At 32.9% G+C, this 18,391-nt stretch overlaps 1 protein-coding gene and 1 pseudogene across 1 annotated transcript in view; both read left to right on the top strand.

Annotated features, from left to right (window-relative positions):
• The window catches only part of MTREX (Mtr4 exosome RNA helicase), a 93,114-nt gene that overhangs the window by 50,051 nt on the left and 24,672 nt on the right, over positions 1 to 18,391 (top strand). Inside the window, exons 19-22 of the mRNA XM_074282502.1 lie at positions 7,750 to 7,818; positions 11,522 to 11,650; positions 13,197 to 13,307; positions 15,062 to 15,250. Of these exons, the coding sequence (XP_074138603.1) occupies positions 7,750 to 7,818; positions 11,522 to 11,650; positions 13,197 to 13,307; positions 15,062 to 15,250 (498 nt within the window). The remainder of the gene's footprint in view (positions 1 to 7,749; positions 7,819 to 11,521; positions 11,651 to 13,196; positions 13,308 to 15,061; positions 15,251 to 18,391) is intronic.
• Positions 1,067 to 3,272, top strand: LOC141551163 (RNA polymerase-associated protein RTF1 homolog pseudogene; annotated as a pseudogene).

The following is an 18,391-nucleotide window of genomic DNA, read 5'->3' as shown; positions in this document are numbered from 1 at the left end:
ATGTACTTCAGTTTACCTCCTTTTGTATGAATTTTTCTATACTTTTCTATGTTTGTCATTTTCACCATTGCTTCACAGTACTGTCTTTTTACCTTCAACATCCCATGCTCCAGTTTGTTTAGACATTTTGCAGTCAGTGAAATCTACTTTTATTTCCAATCTTTTGCTCTAAAACTTTAAATATTCCATTGTGTGTGGAAGGATTCTGTCAGACTTTTACAGAACAACCAATACCAGCTAGGTAGCTTAGGGAATGGAGTGTTGGGATAGTTTTCAGGAGACCTAAGTGGCGTGATCTCTAGGTAGCCTGTTTCCACTTCCTTTTCTTTCACTAACTTTCTACAACCTTACTTCTGACTTCATCATACAGCTGAAACTGGTTAATGGATTACTTAGCAGCCCTTTCTGTATCTTCTTCCTTCTTAACTCCCTACGGCCTTTGATACTGTCAGTTAATTCCCTCTTTGATGCTCTTCTCTCTGGACTTTCTAGACACAACACTTTCTTGGTTCTCCTACTATTTGATGTTTCCTCAGTCTCATTTGCTGGATCTTCAAAAAGGTCATTCCACCAACCATAAGTATCTCACAGAGCTCTTTCCTGGGTCCTCTTCTGTCTTGATACTATTTCACTTGGTGAAATCAGCCATTGTGTGTTAGGATTAGTAGGTGCTTAACTCATTTGTCTAATTTAGCATAGTACTTAACAATTTTCTAGCTCAGAATTCATATCTTTAGTTCACACTTTTAAAAGGAGCAAGTTCATTGGTTGCAAGTAGTTCCCACAAGCCCATTCTCTGGGAGGATAAAAGGAGAAGACAGTCTGGTGAAGATCAAGAAGACTTCCCACATTCTTGGAAGCAGAGTCTGATTCCCACACTCTAGGAGATTCAGAGTCAAGATTTCATTCTCACTTCTAGCTTCTCTCTAGCTAGAGGCTCCAGAAACTTCCCAAGAAACCTGTTCCCAAAGAAAAGGATTTACAGAAAAGAAACCTCCTCCCAGAGAAGGATTATAATTGAGAGATGACAGAACATTACATTTTGGCACCCCAATGATGGGCAAGGACTTTTGCTTATCCTGACTGTGGCTAATTCTGAGCCTTTCAGAGGGGAACTAGGCTGGACTTTACATTTTGGCGCCCAAATAGGGCGACCTGTGCGGGAGCTGGGGTGACACCATGGTCAAGAAGAGGAAAGGCCGCATTGTGATCAACTCGGACACAGGACAGCGGCAGTGACGAAAACCTGGATCAGGAGCTCTTGTCCCTAGCCAAATGGAAACGTAGTGATTCCGAGGAAAAGGAGCAACCTGTTAGTCAGCATGCAGCTTCTTCGGACTCAGAAACATCAGACAGTGATGATGAGTGGACAGTTGGAGGTTCAAAAAGGAAAACCTGGGAAGATAGAGAAGAAGGGAACCATGAAAAAATAGACAAACAAAACTGCTTCCTCAGGTAGCTCTGACAAAGACAGCTCAGCTGAGAATTCAGCCCCTGAAGAAGGTGAAGTGTCTGACTCTGACAGTAACAGTTCCTCCTCCAGCTCAGATTCAGATTCTTCTTCTGAGGATGAGGAATTCCATAATGGATATGGAGAAGACCTCATGGGAGATGAAGAAGATAGGGCCCATTTAGAACAAATGACAGAGAAGGAGAGAGAACAGGAACTGTTTAACAGGATAAAAAAGAGAGAGGTGCTGAAGAGAAAGTTTGAAATTAAGAAGAAATTTAAAACAGCCAAGAAGAAAGAAAAAACTTACACAGATTCAAGAGTCCCAGGTCATGTCCCATAATAAGAAGCAGTGTTCCAAGCAGGATGAAAAACTAGACAAAAAGTCTCGGGCCATGGAAGAACTGAAAGCAGAGAGAGAAAAACAGAAAAATAGAACAGCTGAGCTTCTTGCCAAAAAGCAACCATTAAAAACAAGTGAAGTTTACTCTGATGATGAAGAGGAAGAGGAGAGCATTAAGTCCAGTGAGAAGACAGATTGTTCATCTAGGACGACATCATCTGATGATGAAGAGGAAAAGGAAGAGGTTCCTCCAAAATCACAGCCAGTTTCTCTGCCTAAAGAGTTGAACCGAGTGCGGTTATCTCAGCACAAGCTGGAATGGTGGTGTCACATGCCTTTCTTTGCTAAGACATTCACAGGATGTTTTGTATGAATTGGCAGTGGGAACCACAATAGTAAACCTGTCTATTGGGCTGCTGAAATCACTGATGTGGTGGAAACAGCCAAGGTTTATCAGTTGGGTGGCATTAGGACAAATAAAGGATTGCAGTTGAGGCATGGTAATGACCAGCAAGTATTCCGCTTGGAGTTTGTCTCAAACCAAGAGTTCACAGAAAGTGAATTTATGAAATGGAAAGAAGTGATGTTTTCTGCTGGCATGCAGCTACCTACCTTGGATGAAATTAACAAGAAGGAAGTATCCATTAAAGCTTTGAATTATAAATTCGATCAGGATATCGAAGAGATTTTGTGTGTGTGTAAGAGAGAGAGAGAGAGAGAGAGAGAGAGAGAGAGAGAGAGAGAGAGAGAGAGAGAGAGAGAGATATTCAGAAAAGCTCCACCCAACTATGCCATGAAAAAAACTCAGCTTCTGAAGGAGAAGGCCATAGCAGAAGATTTGGGAGACCAAGACAAGGCGGAGGAAAGGGCAGAGGCCCTAGATCAGCAACAAACAAAAAATATTTCTGCCATCAGTTACATCAACCAACAAATTTGGGAGTGGAACATTGTTGAGTCTCAGAAAGCCCTTGTGGCTGAAAGTCACAACATGACAAATCAACAGATGGACCCCTTCACTAAACAGCAGTGCAAACCAACTATTGTCTCCAATTCCAGAGACCCTGCTGTTCAAGCTGCCATCCTGGCTCAGCTGAATGCAAAATATGGCTCTGGGGCATTACCAGATGCTCCAAAGGAGATGAACAAGGGTCAAGGAAAGGACAAAGACATCAACTCTTAAGTCAGCCAATGACCTCTCAGAGGACCTGTTCAAAGTGCATGATTTTGATGTGAAGATCAACTTGCAAGTTCCCAGTTCAGAATCAGACACTGGCCATCACATATCACTTTCAAGGCACCCTCAGCCAAGGATAGTTCTCCAAGAAGATCTCTGAATTTAGAAGATTATAAGAAACAACGAGGACTTATTTGAGCGAGTCCAGCCTGCTGCTTCGGACCCTACATGCACCACGATGATGTTCCTCTTCTCCTTCTCCCCCTTGATACGTGAACTAGAGTTCAGCACAATGTACTTGATGGATCCTTTGATATTCTCAGTCCAGGATACCATCCAGGTAGCTTTTTGTCATGCCCATTTATGGCCGGGGTAGGGGTGGGGGGCGCAGGAACCTTAAAGGCATCTTTACTACAATTGATAATTATATCTTCAGGCATAATCTGCCTTTTCAACATTCCCATCTTGGGATGGTTGCCTCCGCCCTAGAAAAGACTTGGAGGTTCAATCTTGAAGTTGGCAATTCTCTCTCTGTGATGGACAATCACACAGAAACCATACTCTTTCAATAGCCTTTCATTTTCCTCTTTGATTTTCAGTTTCTCTTCCTTGTTCATTTGCTTTCTTGCTTCCGACTGAGCTTTGAAATACTGGCTTATCTGGTTGAAGTCACACTTGCTAAGACTGATGATATTATTTTTCTCTTCATTTGTCATCTTTCTCCAGTTATCAGGATTCAGTTATTATCTCCATGATAATTTTCATATCTACTTATCTATCTCGCCTCTGCTGATATTTCTACATACCTATATGTCCTATAGTCAGCTTAAAATCAACATGTCTAAAACTGAATTCGTTATTTTTCCCTCTAAAATATTCCCCCTTTCAAACTTATTTATTGCCTGTGAGAGTAACCATACTCCCAGTAACCCAGTTGTTATCCTTAATTCTTTGTTCCTCCCCTCCCCACCTCCTTTGTCTTTCTCTCCCTTTCATTTGTCCTCCAAATCCTTCCAAGGCCTGTCAGCTTTTTTCATATATAACCCTTTCTCTCTTCTAACTTTACCATTATTCTGATGTAGATCCTTATCACCTCTTGCCAGGACTATTACAGTAACCTGCTTGTTGGTAAACAGATCTCTCCCCACTCCAATACATCCTCTACTTAGTTATCAAGTTATTTTCCAAAAATGCTGGTTTGATCCTGTCATATATCTCATTGCTCATGTACTAAACTCCAGTCTTCTTATATCTTACACCTTCTTTGCCTTTTCCCATCCCCACCCTCCACTCGTATACTCTACTGTCCAGTGACACTGACCACTTTTCCTTTCTTCAAATAAAATATTCCATCTTCACTAGATGCCCCCCAATCATGGAATTCTCTCCCTTACCTCTTGCCACATGACTTCCCAGACTTCTTTCGAGTCCTAGCTAGATTCCCACCAATAGAAGAAGCCTTTGTCAATCCCTCTTAATTTTAGTGCTGTTCTTCTGTTAATTGTTTCCAGTTTATCCTCTATTTAACTATTTAACTCCATTTAGATTATGAGCTCCTTGAGAGCAGGAATTATCTCTTACTTTTCTTTATATTCCTATCTCTTTGGCACTGTGCCTGGAATATGATGATTGCTTACGAGATGTTTGTTGACAAAACACATAATAGCATCTACTTTACAGGATTGTTATATCAAAAGAGATTTTGTGGTGTGCACATATGTGTTTATGTGCATGTATATATACATATGTGAATTGTGCATATACATATGTGTATGTACACGCGTATAAAGTAGTTTATAATTGTAAAATTCTACAAAAAGGCAAGCGAATTATTGTGAGACTATTCTTAAATATTGAGAAAGCATTCTCCCAAATTTTTTTGAGGCAAATACAGACCTAATAGCCGAACTATTGAAGGATAAGTAAAGAAAAAGAACTATAAATCAGTATCAGTAAGTAATCTCACATTAAACCTTTAAATAAGCTTTTGGGGAAAATATATCAGTTTATCTGAAAGATTATTCACTATCATCAAGTGGGATTGGTATCAATAGTACAAATGTCATTAGTTCCCCATTAGGAAAACAACATAATTATGTATTTAAAATTTTTCACATAATTATACATTTTAAAATTCCCAAACATCTATCAATATGCATAGGAAAAACCTTTACAAAGCACAGCACTTATTTATGTTTTAAAAAAGATCAACTCCCCTCCCAAAAAAAGTAGAGATATAGAAGGATTTTTTATTTAATATAAAAAACATCTATCTAAAACCCACAGTTTATATCTCATAGGAAAATATGGTAGTTTTCTAAGCAAATATAATTGTTTAAGTAAGAATGCTCCTTCCCTGCAGTTTTTTTGACAGCATTCTAGGAATGTAAATAGTAGTATTTATTAAGAAAAAGAAATTAAAGCCATAAAGGTATGCAAGGAGGAGATAAAACTGTCCCTGTTTCTGAATAATATCATGATTTATTTAGGAACAGCACCTTTAGCAAAGTTACAAACTACCAAATAAACTTATCAAATTTGGTATTTGATATCATTTCTATCTAATAGCAAAATCCATCTCAAGTCTCAAAATAATTATAAAAATGTATTAGTATTCAGGGGTCAGTCTATCAAAGCATGATCAGTTGTGTATATTTAGTTACAAAATGCTGCTTTTAAAGATATAAGGAATTGTTTAATTAATTGAAAGGCTATTTAGTTCTCATGCTTAGGCCAATTTAATAAAAATAACAATGTTATCAAAGTTAATATGCAAAGTTAGTTCTATAGCAGTCAAACTACCAAAACTGTACTTTAAAAAGCTGGATAAGATATAATAACATTGATTTGTAGCAAAATCTTGAAAATAAAAGAAAATATTTTTTTTTAATTACCAGAATGAAAGAAGAGACCTTAAAAACTACATTTAAAAATAGTAAACACCAAAACCATTGGTTTTTAATAGTTTTAAAAATAATTACCATTGGAGTTAGACAAAGAATGCTGTTGTAGAAAGAAAAAGAAAAACTTGAAAGCAATCTGAGTGTCTTCCATCTATCTATCAATTTTTGCTGTGACCTTATAGCCAGCCTTCTCAGGTGGCCTAGTCTCTTGAACCTTCCATCTTTTCAGCATAATGTTTTATAAGGAAAGATTGCAAAATGCCAGGCTTTATCTTTCATTTGTCCTAAAGCAACTATTTTCATCTTGACTAGCACAAAAAAATCTTCCACTTCTGTAACCCCTTCTTCTACCACTTGGATATGCAGGGCTTCTTGCTTTCTCATTGCATTTCATATCTAGCTTACAATTTTTCCTTTCTCCTTCAACTTTGGTCCTCATACCAGAAAACTTCAACATACATATTGATTCTCCCTCAAGTATCCTAACTACTCAGTTCCTCAATTTACCTTCCTTGAGCTATCTATTCCTGCATCCACTTTAGCCACACTCAAAGATGGTCATACCCTTGATCTTGCCATCACTCAGAAATGTAACTCTTCCATGTACAGAGTTCTGAAATCCCTTTGTCTAGCTATAATATTTTGGTTTCTCACCTTTGTTTGTCTTCTCTTATAGAACCCTACTCCTCATCTTTACTGTGATGTTCAAATTCACTCTCCCAGGCCATCTCTCTGACTTTAGCCACTCCTTCCTTTTCTCTCCATTCTCTTATTCTCTTGAATCGTTTGTCTCTTCACATAACTGCTTAGGTCTAAGCTTTAGCTTTCAATCACTCCCACCATTTATCATCTTTATGTCTATATACATGCTGCTGAACAAAGGTGGAGAAAAATCCTACAACCATTCTGACTGGGTCCACTACAGATTTTTATTATGTATCCTCCCCTGTTCCCTCAATGCTGCTAGAAAATCCTACTATTCCTCCCTTACAACTCACTGTTCTCATCACATTAGCTTTTCTAAACCTTTTCATCCCTCTTCAAACTTCCCATGGCTGTCCCTGATCTCTGAAGAACTTTGTCTTGTTTTGTACAGAAAAAAGACCATTTACCACAAATACCTGCTTTTTTTCTTTCTCATTTCCTATCACTCAAATGCCTTCTGCCACTCTCTTGTCTTTCACCTCTTTCACATGATAAAGTGACCTTATTGTTCCTTATCAAGGGTAAGCCCTCTTCAAGTGATTCACTTCCATGCCATCTCCTCCAACAGAATGTCTTCTGTTATCCCTACTCTTTTACTTACTTTCAATCTTTCTCTTAATATTGGCTCCAAAAAAAATAGATGGAAAAATGGAACTGAAGAAGCAGCAGAAATAATTTAACTTGGTACTTTGGTGATCAGTAAGTCCCTAAACAGAAATAAACCCAGAAAGAATTACTTATTAGAGAAGAATCACTGGAAAATCTCTAACAGAGATTAAGTATTTACCAAACTGTTATACCATATAAGATAATTAATTCACATGATATGTAATCTGAATAGTAAAGGTTTTATTTTTAAGTTAGAATAAAAGAAGATAATGGATCTTTCATAGCTGTTGTTAGTGACTAAGTTCTTAACCCAAAAAAAGAAAATCAATTACAGAAAGAAAAAAAAATTATTTACATGAAATTGAAAAGTTTTTGTGGACACAAAATCAGTTCAACTAGAATAAAAAGGGAAATACTTCAAATGGGGTAGGGAGAGTCTTTTTATCAAATGTCTGTATGTGTTTGAAGTCCAAGATTTATAGACAACTAAAGTAGACTAAAGATAATAAGAGTTATATAAAAGCTTTTATAAATGTTATTCTCATAAACTCTCTTTTCTTCTCAGGTGAATAATGAAGGGGATGATTTTGGTTGGGGAGTAGTGGTGAATTTCTCCAAGAAATCAAATGTTAAGGTAAAATGATTTCTTTTGATTAGGAAAATAGATGTATAACTGATTAATCAAATACTGCAGACATAAGAATCTCATGATTTCAGTTTTTTTAAATTTGATGAATAATAAGTATTTTTAGGAGAAAAAAGTATTGAAAATTTTAATGTAGGGGATTTTTTTTTTACTTTATTCAATTTTGTATCCATACAAAACTTTTTGTTGTCTTTCCAAAAAATTGTAAAATTGTGAATTATTTTATTTCTACTAAAAATAACTTTTTTTTCTCTTCAATTATAGACACTTTTAATGATTTTCACCAGATTTTCAGGTTGTGGAGATTAAAGAAATCATTAGCCAAGAAGGGATGAAGTAGAAAAAAGAATATTATCTAGCTCTAAGCTTTTTAAGTCTTTGTGATATTTTAGGAATAAAATATTTTTTAATACTCACATATAAAGTAAAAAAAATACGTGTCCTAAGAGTGGGTATACTGAAATTTGACATTTATCTGTCTTCTTTATAATTCCTTTCTCTCTTTTTTTTTTAAAGAGAGAAAGAAAAGAAAAAAAAAGGATTGATGTAATTTCCTCATTGAGTGGAGGGAGGAAACTTTATCATCATAAATATGTGTAGTTGGAACAGATTATCCTATTGTCGTGTTCAAACATGAATCTCCTGGACATTTTGAATCCATTTCATCATTAATTCTCTAGTATTGTGATTAGTCATTCTATCAGTTAGAATGTCTCCTATAACCAGAGCTGGTTCATGATAATTAAAATTTGAGACAGATATTTATTTGCCTTCATAATATTTGAATAGAAATTGAAATGTTAAAGCAGTTTGCACTGGATAAAAAATTAATATCACATTTCTAGTTGTAGCTTCATTCCTGATTGTTATCATCTTTCCATATTCCTAAGAGTGTATGAAATATTTGTTACTATTTCTCTAGCTTTAAAAAAAAAAAAAAAAGAGCCCACACCCTTTAAATAAATGATACTGTACTATTTATGTGGTGCTTGGTTGTTTTAAAAATTATTTTACATATATTATTAATAATTCCATCAATTAAGGAGTTATTTACAAAGTTCAAATACTTTACCACCTTTTGTTGCATTATTTCATTTGATCTTTACAGCAACTTTGCTGAAGTGAAGTGATCAAGATAAATACAATTTAACTCCTGAATTTTACTATTGAAATACTATTTTCATTGACATCTTTTGTTATATCATCTTTATTTCCAAGTCCCTTTCCAGCAAGCCACCCCTTGTAACAAATTCTTAAAAAGAGAAAAATGGGGAAAGAAAAAAAAACAAAAAAAACCTATCAACCAGTACATTATGTGTATCTGACAGTTTATGCAATGCTCTACTCCGATAGTATTCCATCTCTATTAAAAGGGTAGGGGGGGAGAGAAATTGAATACTTTCCCAATTCTTCTAAACAAAGTTTTCCCATTTCTTAGTTGTGGTCATCTATTTTGTATTGATTGCTTGTCTTCTTGCTGCCTCTATCAATTATTTTCCATCTTTGTTCTGTGACATTTGCTGGATGTGAAACTCAGTTCTATTAATTTATGTTTTTCTTAATGATTTGTAACATTGTACTGTTGTTGATTAGTAGTTTGCAATTCTTCCTTAAAGATTTTTTAATATCTTTTGACTATTTTTCTATTCACAAATTACTTTTGTCTTTATCTATTAATTTCTTGTATATCTTGAATGTAGGGCCTTTATTCAAGATACTTCATAAATATATATTTCCTAGTCAATGCATTATATTCTGTCTTATCACACTTTTACTAATTCTGTTCATGCAAACGCTTTTCAATTTTATATGAATATTATTTATGATTATTATAATTAATTATGATAATCTTTTAGATTGCCTCTAACTTTGTTTGTGTTAAATGTAGTCTCCCAGTCATAATAATTGAATATATATTCAATTTGCCTATCCATTTTGAACTTACTATAACTTATCTGATGCTAATGAAATTAGGTTTCTGCCAGAATACTTTATGGTTTTTCCAGTAGCTTTGTCTTAATAGAGGGAATTCTTCCTCAAGTAATTTATATTTTCACATTTAACACCTTCCTTCTACAAAAAGCAAAAATAGGAGATAGCCAGAAGTTACACATTTGGGTAAGCAGACTTAGTATTATTGATTGTTTCTAGTGCTTTTTCCTTTTTACTGTATTTTTCTTGATAAGAAATTATTGCACTATATTTTTCTATATAAAAAGTTCAAACTGTTGAAAGAGTAAGAATGTATATATACTTTGATTTCACTCAGTATTACATCCTTTCACTTTATAAACTTTTCAGGAGATAAATTACTGAAGTTTGCTAATTATCCATCATCTTTAGCTTTATTTGAAATAGTAGCTTTTACTTCTGTGACAACTGCTAAATTATTTATTGCGTAGTAGAAAAGTGTGACATCTGATGTCCTTCTACAGTTATCTACAAGATAGCTTACCTCCATCTGTATATTCTTTAATTTGGCCATACTTAATAGATAATTTTGCTAAGAAGAAATATTAACTCTTATTTTTGATAGAAGGTACAATATACTTTCATCAGTTTTGCATCACAAATGATATGTAGCTAGCCTGCTTTTATTTACAAATACCTCATGGAAATTTTTCGGAAGGGGGGATTATTAATAATTTTGCCTTTTTTGCTTTAGAGTCAGGAAGCAAATAATACAGGTACAGGAGAGGGATGTTTGTTTTGTTTTGGGTTTTGGGTTTTTGGTAAGCTCTTTTTTTTTTTTTTTTTTTTTTTTTTTCATGTGAAGTTTGGTGATAATTGTCTCTCTTATAGACTTTTTGATTTTAGAAACTAGTTTAAAATCTTAATCCAAATTGTGGTAGAATTTTTCAGAATGCAGAGTTGAGGTATATAAACTTACTGAGTGAGCATGAATTAACATTATTGATATATATAAATAAAGTTATTTTACTTTCTGGATAATAGGTTTTTGATCCATGGAAGTTAATTTAACATGGTACATAATTTTATAGAGGAATATAGAGTATTGCAATGTACCAAACTTAAAACTTATTTGTAATCTTTTCTCCCTCGTGTTTAAGAAATTAACATTAGTTGTCCATTTTTGTTGTCTAATGAAGTATATATTTCATTTAAGGAAAGTTAGGTGCACATATGTGGAAATGTGTGGTTTTCCAAATTGGGTTTTGCAAAAGGACATACTTTATAATTTTAATGCCTATGGAGTTTCACTGGACAGCCTATATGTTATTCACTACTACATTGCAATTTTTAGCAAGCAGTTCTTATTGGGAGGACCAGCCATCCACACTGACTGCCGCCTATAGTACACACAAATCAGCATGACAAAAGAAGCAAAGCCTCTTGAGGGAAACCCAGGAAGCAGTATAATGTTAGCAGTGTTATTATACCACCACCATCTCACAATGATTTTTTGGACCTTAACAAGTATTACTCAACACCTAAATCCTAAAGCCTTGGGAATAATTGACCCCAAGAGCACTGGCTTTGGGCCTCTCATTTAGCTTGATTTGTAGCATTTCTCTGTATAGTTAGCTAGAGGAAAAATATATTTCCAACATTAATCTTATTAGAAGTCATTAATTTCCAGTGAATTTTAAACTATATATATCAGTCATTTTTAAAATGTTTTATCTGGTACATTAATATTCTCTCTCTCTTTCTCTCAATTTCTCTCTAGCCCAATTCTGGTGAATTAGATCCTTTATATGTTGTAGAAGTACTTTTACACTGTAGCAAAGAGAGCTTGAAAAATTCTGCTACTGAGGCTGCTAAGCCAGCAAAACCTGGTGAGAAAGGAGAGATGCAGGTTTGTTTTTTGATTTTTTTTTTTTTTTTTTTTTTTTTTTTTAATTATACTCTGTAATCACTCGTACTATTTACTCTGTAGAGCATGATAGAATGATTTTATAATTAAGGAAGGCAGGATCCTACTTGGTAAAAACATTTTTGACATTTTATGGATTTATATATAAAGAAGCAATTATAATATTGCTGTCATAGATAATTTGTCATCAAATGAAGTGATTTAATGTTAATTAGGAATAGCAAGAAAAATGTCCTTTTTTTTATCATTAATATGCATGTAAATTGATTTTTTTTTTTTGCCAGTTCTAAAATCCAAAACTATCACCACAAAAAACTGTCAATTAAATTCTGTTTCGAATCAGAATATCTTGTCTAACTGATGGCTCAACCAGTTAGTGTGACCTTCAACAGGTCATGACTACTGAACCTTTTTAAGTTATATATGGCTTGTATTACACCCTGACCTTACTCCATTATCTTCAAACAATTCAAACTTAATTCATTATTTCTGTCATTATGGGTACTTCCTTCACCTCTTTGCACCATCTAGCTGCTCCTTGCTAACTGACATTTCTGGAATTTACACATCTTGTATTAAAGAAATCAGATTTAAAACAGAACGTCTAAGTTAATATCCTGATTTTACTACACTACCTGTAATGAATATTAACAAGTTATAACTTCTTGGGCTCTCAGGTTCCTCAGATATAAAATTGAGGGGTCAGACTAGATGATCTCTAGAAGCTTTTTTTTTTTTTTTTTCCTGAAAGATCTTTGTTGATAGAAAATTTATTTCATCTTAGAACAGTTTTATTTTGGGACCTCCACAATTTTTTTTTTTTTTAATTCCCCTTACTTTAAATTTAAATCTAAAACTTATAACCATTGCTTTCAGTTCTGTCATCTTTACCAAACAAACTCCCCTCATCTGCTGGCCTGCTTTAGCTACAACTAGACCCTGTTTTTTTTGTGGGACTCCACATGAGTGTCATCAGACATTATTTGTGGGCTTCCTCACCCAAGCATTATACAGGTATGTGTAGATCATCTGATGAAGACTTAAAAAATATAGGGACAGCCCATGTGGCTGTCCACATGTAGACATATATCCACAAATAGAATCTGTCCACAAAATGTGAAACTTCAGGGATGATAGAAAATGGCATTGTGTCTACCATCTGTTAATCATGTATGATTCCTTGTGTATTCCTATTGCTGTTTACACACTGGCTTGTATTATCTTTCTATTTGTATATATTTCAATTTGATTATAAATTCCTTTTAAGTAAAGGGAATGTCTTAAAAGTCTTCATATTTTTCATAGCTGCTGTCATAGTTCATAGAACCATAAAAATATAAATTTAAAGCTAGAAAAGATATGATACACCATTTAGTTTAACTATTCCTTTTTTGCAGGTTCTTTCTATAAATGTGGTTTGCTTTTATTGTGCTGCAGTGCTGACTTTCTTTTGGAATCTTATTAATTCTAATAGGTTCTACAATAGGTTATTCTGATAATTAAATACAGAACCTTTACTAATTATTAGGTGGTTCCAGTCCTAGTGCACCTCCTATCTGCTATCAGCAGTGTTCGACTTTATATTCCCAGAGATCTGAGGCCAGTTGACAACCGACAGAGTGTGCTAAAATCAATACAGGTACTTATAATTAGCTATTTTAATAATATTGTAAATTTCTGTACTCTATGGTAGAAATTTATGTAGTCCTTTTAAAGAAATTGGTTGTTTTCTTTAAAACTGTAATTATTATTTAGGGACAATAACAATAATCTAGTGAAAGAAAATTACTGTCAATTGACTGCTCTTTAAAACTATCTATAATATGGAATGTGAAAGTGTCTCAAAGGAAAATCATGGTATACTTACTCATCTTCATTAACAAAGGGAAAGGTGTTCCTTTTTTCCAAATGCTAAATACGATTTGGGTTAGTATAAGATTTGGAATAATTAATAAAAGTTATGTCTTCAGAATTTTTTCCTTTATTTTGTTCCAGAATTATTTTTTAGCGTTCCTAGTGCATATGTAAAATTATTTTATTTTCTTTGGGAAGTACTATGGCTGTTATGACATAAATCATGATAACTTGGTAAATAATTTGTCTATGATCTCATCAAACATCTGTCAACTTTCTACCATAAATTTTCTTATATTGTCATTTATCTTTTTGAATGCCTATGTTTCCTCTCTTCAATTAATTGTTTGAAAACCACTTATTTTTTTTCCCAATGCAATGTTTTTCACAAAGTAGATAGTAAATGTATTTTACTGTAATTGTTTTCATTAATTCTTCATATGTTTATATTTTAACATATTTAACATGTATTGGACTACCTGCCATGTGGTGGGGGTGGAGGGAAGAAGGGAAAAATTTGGAACAAAGTTTTGCAAGAGTCAGTATTGCAATTTTTGTCCATGCTTATGTTTGTGTTTAAAAAAAAAAAAAGCTTTAATTTAAAAAAAAATTCATATGCTAAGATTAAAAAATTTTTTTAAATTATTATTTAGTTTTGGAGTTTTTTGTTTTTAATTTTGAGTTCCACAATTTTTTCCACTTCCTCCTATACCCACTGAAAAAGCAAGTAATAATAATATCAATTATACATGTGAAATCATGTCTATCTCATTTCCACATTGGCAGTATGGGAGGAGGAAAGCAAAAAAAGAAAAAGACAACTATATTTCAGTTTGCACTTTTGAGTCCATCAGTTCTGCCTTTGGAAATAGTAGTTTTTCATAACTCCTTTAGAATTGCCTTGGAATCAGTGCCTTGATCATAAGAGCCAAGTTTTTCACAGTTGATCATCATTACAATATTACTTTTACTATGCACAGTGAACCTGTGGTTTTTTTTTTTTTCACTTCAATTTACATCAGTTCATATAAGGTTCTCCATGTTTTTTCTTGAAAACATCTCCTTGGTCTTTTCTTATAGCACAGTAGTACTACTCTATCACAATCAGATGCCATAACTTATTCAGCCATTCCCCAATTGATGAGCATCCCCTTGATTTCCAATTCTTTGCTACCATAAAAAGAGCTGCTTTGAATATTTTTTGTACACTTTGGTTCTTTTCTTTGATCTCTTTGGATATACAGACTTAGTAGTAATACTGCTGGGTTAGAGATTATGCTCAGTTTTATACTCCTCTGAGCCTAATTCCAAATGATTCTCCAGAATGATTGGATCAGTGTATTACTCCTCTAGCAATTCCATGTTTCTTTCATTCCCTCTAGTATTTGTCATTTCTGATAAGTGGGGATTTTAGAGTTGTTTTGATTTGCATTTCTCTAATCAGTAGTGATTTAAAGCATTTTAATAAAATGAATTTTTTAAAGTTGTTTTCTCTCAAAAGTGTTCAGTAGCATACATTTTTTAATCTTTTTCTTTTAGGAAGTTCAAAAACGTTTTCCTGATGGTGTTCCATTATTAGATCCCATTGATGATATGGGCATACAAGATCAAGGACTCAAAAAAGTCATCCAGAAAGTAGAGGCTTTTGAACATCGAATGTATTCTCATCCACTTCATAATGATTCAAATTTGGAAACTGTTTACAAGCTTTGTGAAAGAAAAGCACAGGTATTACAAACTCAGTTTTTCCTTAGATTGTCCTTGAACTATTCTGTATATTACGATCGTTTTAAATATCACTCATATTTCACTTGGAATCTCTATTATTAGAACCTATTATGTAATTAATTAATTATTTGAATTTTTAAAAGTATACTTCTAATTTAACATGGTAATTGAAAAACTGTCCTGCTTGTCTTGATCTTCTTTCTATTGAATGAGTTACTAGTGATTTTTTTTTTTTTTTTAGGTATCACCATAACCATTCCCTCCTCTTTTAGACCTCTCCCTCCTGCCCAAAACAGATCATCTGGTATAACAAATAATTTTAGTTATGCAAAACAAATCCATACATTGTGGGTGTTTTTAAAAATTTCATTCTGTATTTCAGAGACTAAGCACCTATCATATTTCTTAATAAAGCTTTCTAAAGTTATGATCTTTGCATTGCTCAGAATTCTTAAGTCTTTTATAGATGTTTTCATTTACAGTGTTATATTGGTTTAAATAGATCGCTGATTCTTTCACTTTACTCAGTTCATACAAGTTCACCTGAGTTTCATTATAACCTTTTGTCATTTCTTTATACAAAATAAGGTACCATTTTATTCTTACACAATAATTAGCTTAACTATTATTGATGGCAATATAAATTATCTTTTATAATTTGGTCTTTTCTTCTTTCTTTGATTTTCATCATATATGGCCCATACCAGTTAGTGGTAACACAGTGTCAAAGAATATACAGTTTAGAGACTTGTGCATATGTTTTAAATTTGAATGCGCTACTGCTCCATTGGCGGTGTATTAGCATGCCTATCCTCCCCAGATCATCAAAACTTAACATTCTTCTTTTTTGTCTTCTTTACTGATCCTCATGAATATAAAGTAGAAATAGAGAGTTGTTTTAATTTGAATTTCTCTTATTAATAATTTGGAGCATTTTTCTATATGGTTGTTAGCTTGCTATTTTTCTTATTGAGGTTTTTTGTTGTTGTTGTTTTGTTTTTTAATCTTTTTTTTCCCCCATTTCATTTCCCTTTTAATTTTAACTGCATTGATTTGTACAAAAGCTTTTAAATTTTATTTAACCAAAATTTTCCCATTTTAATTCTTTTGTTCTATCCATTGTCTGGTGAGAAATTTTCCTGTTTATTTTTGTATAACCTGTTTACAATGTGATTTTTAATATCTAAGTCAATATCCATTGGGAATTTATTAGTAGTATTTGGGGATATATGGTGAGAGTTATTGGTCTACACCTAATTTCTGCCAGACTGCTTTCAGCATCTTGATGAATAGTGAATTTTTATCCCTCTAGGGATAATTGAAAATATACTCATTTTTGATTCTTGTGAACCTAATCTGTTTTACTCATCTTTTTTTTTTTTTTTTTTTTTTATAAATAATCAGTACCAGTGCTTCTTCATTTTATATTTTAAAATCTTGATCTGTTGGATGTGCTTCCTTTTTTTTTTTTTTTTATTACATCCTTTAAGATTCTTGACCTTTTATTCTTCCTGATTAAGTTTAGTATGTTTTCTTTTTTTATAAAATAACCTCTTCTCGTAGCTCTCATTTCCTTATATTTTAACCATCCAGTTCTTATTAGTCTGAAGTAGCAGCTATTTTTGTACATTCTATAGATACTTTGCATAAAATTTATTTTTCTCTCTTTTCCTGCTGTGATTTATTGGTGATGTATACAAAGGCTCCTAATTTTAAAGATTTTCTTCACCTAATTAAAATTGTTTCAGTTACTTTTTTGTTTGAATCACTAGATTACTTTATCATCTTTTTATCTCTTCAGATCATTTGTTCACATTTGTCTTATTTTTTTTTTCAGGGTGTACATCCAAGGAATTTAATTGTTTATTTTTTTAAAAAAGTGATAATTTAGTTAATATCCAGTCAAAAAGGGCATTAATTTTATTCACCAAAACAAAGACACTAATTCTTAACTAACCTTTTTTTTTTTTTTTTTTTTTTTTTTTAATATGGTTTTTTATTTACCAGATATGCATGGGTAATTTTACAGCATTGACAGTTACCGAACCTTTTGTTCCAATTTTTCCTCCTCCTTCTCCCCACCCCCTCCCTCAGGTGGCAAGTTGATCAATACATCACATTTTTCTTATGAAAATGAATTATAAACAACTGAAATACTTTTCAGGAATAAAGATAAATCTCAGTAATTAGAAAAATATTCCTTTCTTATGGATAGGTCAAGCTAACATGATATAAATATCAGTAGTAGTTAATTTACTTATTCAGTGCCATACCAATTATAAAGTGCCAAAGTATTACTTTTAGAGATCTAGAGGAAGTAATAGTGAAATTTATCTGGAAACACAAAGGATCAGAAATCTGGAAGGAAAGAGAAGTAAGTATCAAAACAGGGAAAGTAGAAGGGCTAATCAAACTATACTACAAAGCAGTGACTATCTAACCATTTAGTACTAATTTAAAATATTGAAATAAATATAGTGGTTTCATGCTTGATAAACTCAAAGATCTCAACTACTGGGAATACAGATTTTGACAAAAACTTCAGTCAATTGTGGAAATCAGTGCATAATAATCAGTGACTGACACTATAGGCCAAAATAAGCGCCTTATGTTGCATCACTTAGACATAAAGGTTACATCATAAAGTATAAGAGCAAGGTAAAATTACCTTTCAGGTCTGTGGATAAAGGAAAAATTTGTGACCAGACAAGAAATAGCATTATAATTTATCACCATCCTTTTTCATTAGAATATGGTTTTCTGTCTTTGTAGAGCTTTCAATGTCATATATGGATAGAGGTCAAAACAGAGATAACTGATAAGTATATGTATATATGTTTGTCTATTGCAGTAAATTCATAGAAGTTATTTGGGTATTATGCTTGATTTTCAAATGGGATAACCTATACAGAATATTTTGCAGCTTAATTCAAATTAATGACCTTCATAATCTTTAATATTAAACTGTTCTCAAGTAGCTTTTAAATGTCTTTTGTCGGCAGTATCTATGTATAGTTTGTTGTACTTCCTCCGTTAATTCTTTTTATTTTTTTTTTATTTATTTACAAAAATTTTATGCGTAGGTAATTTTCCAGCATTGACAATTGCAAAATCTTTTGTTTCAACTTTTCTCCTCTTCCC

This window comes from Sminthopsis crassicaudata, chromosome 1 (genome assembly GCF_048593235.1).
Source record: "Sminthopsis crassicaudata isolate SCR6 chromosome 1, ASM4859323v1, whole genome shotgun sequence".
NCBI classification, from domain to species: domain Eukaryota; kingdom Metazoa; phylum Chordata; class Mammalia; order Dasyuromorphia; family Dasyuridae; genus Sminthopsis; species Sminthopsis crassicaudata.
This window is presented reverse-complemented; position numbering and strand designations above follow the sequence as displayed.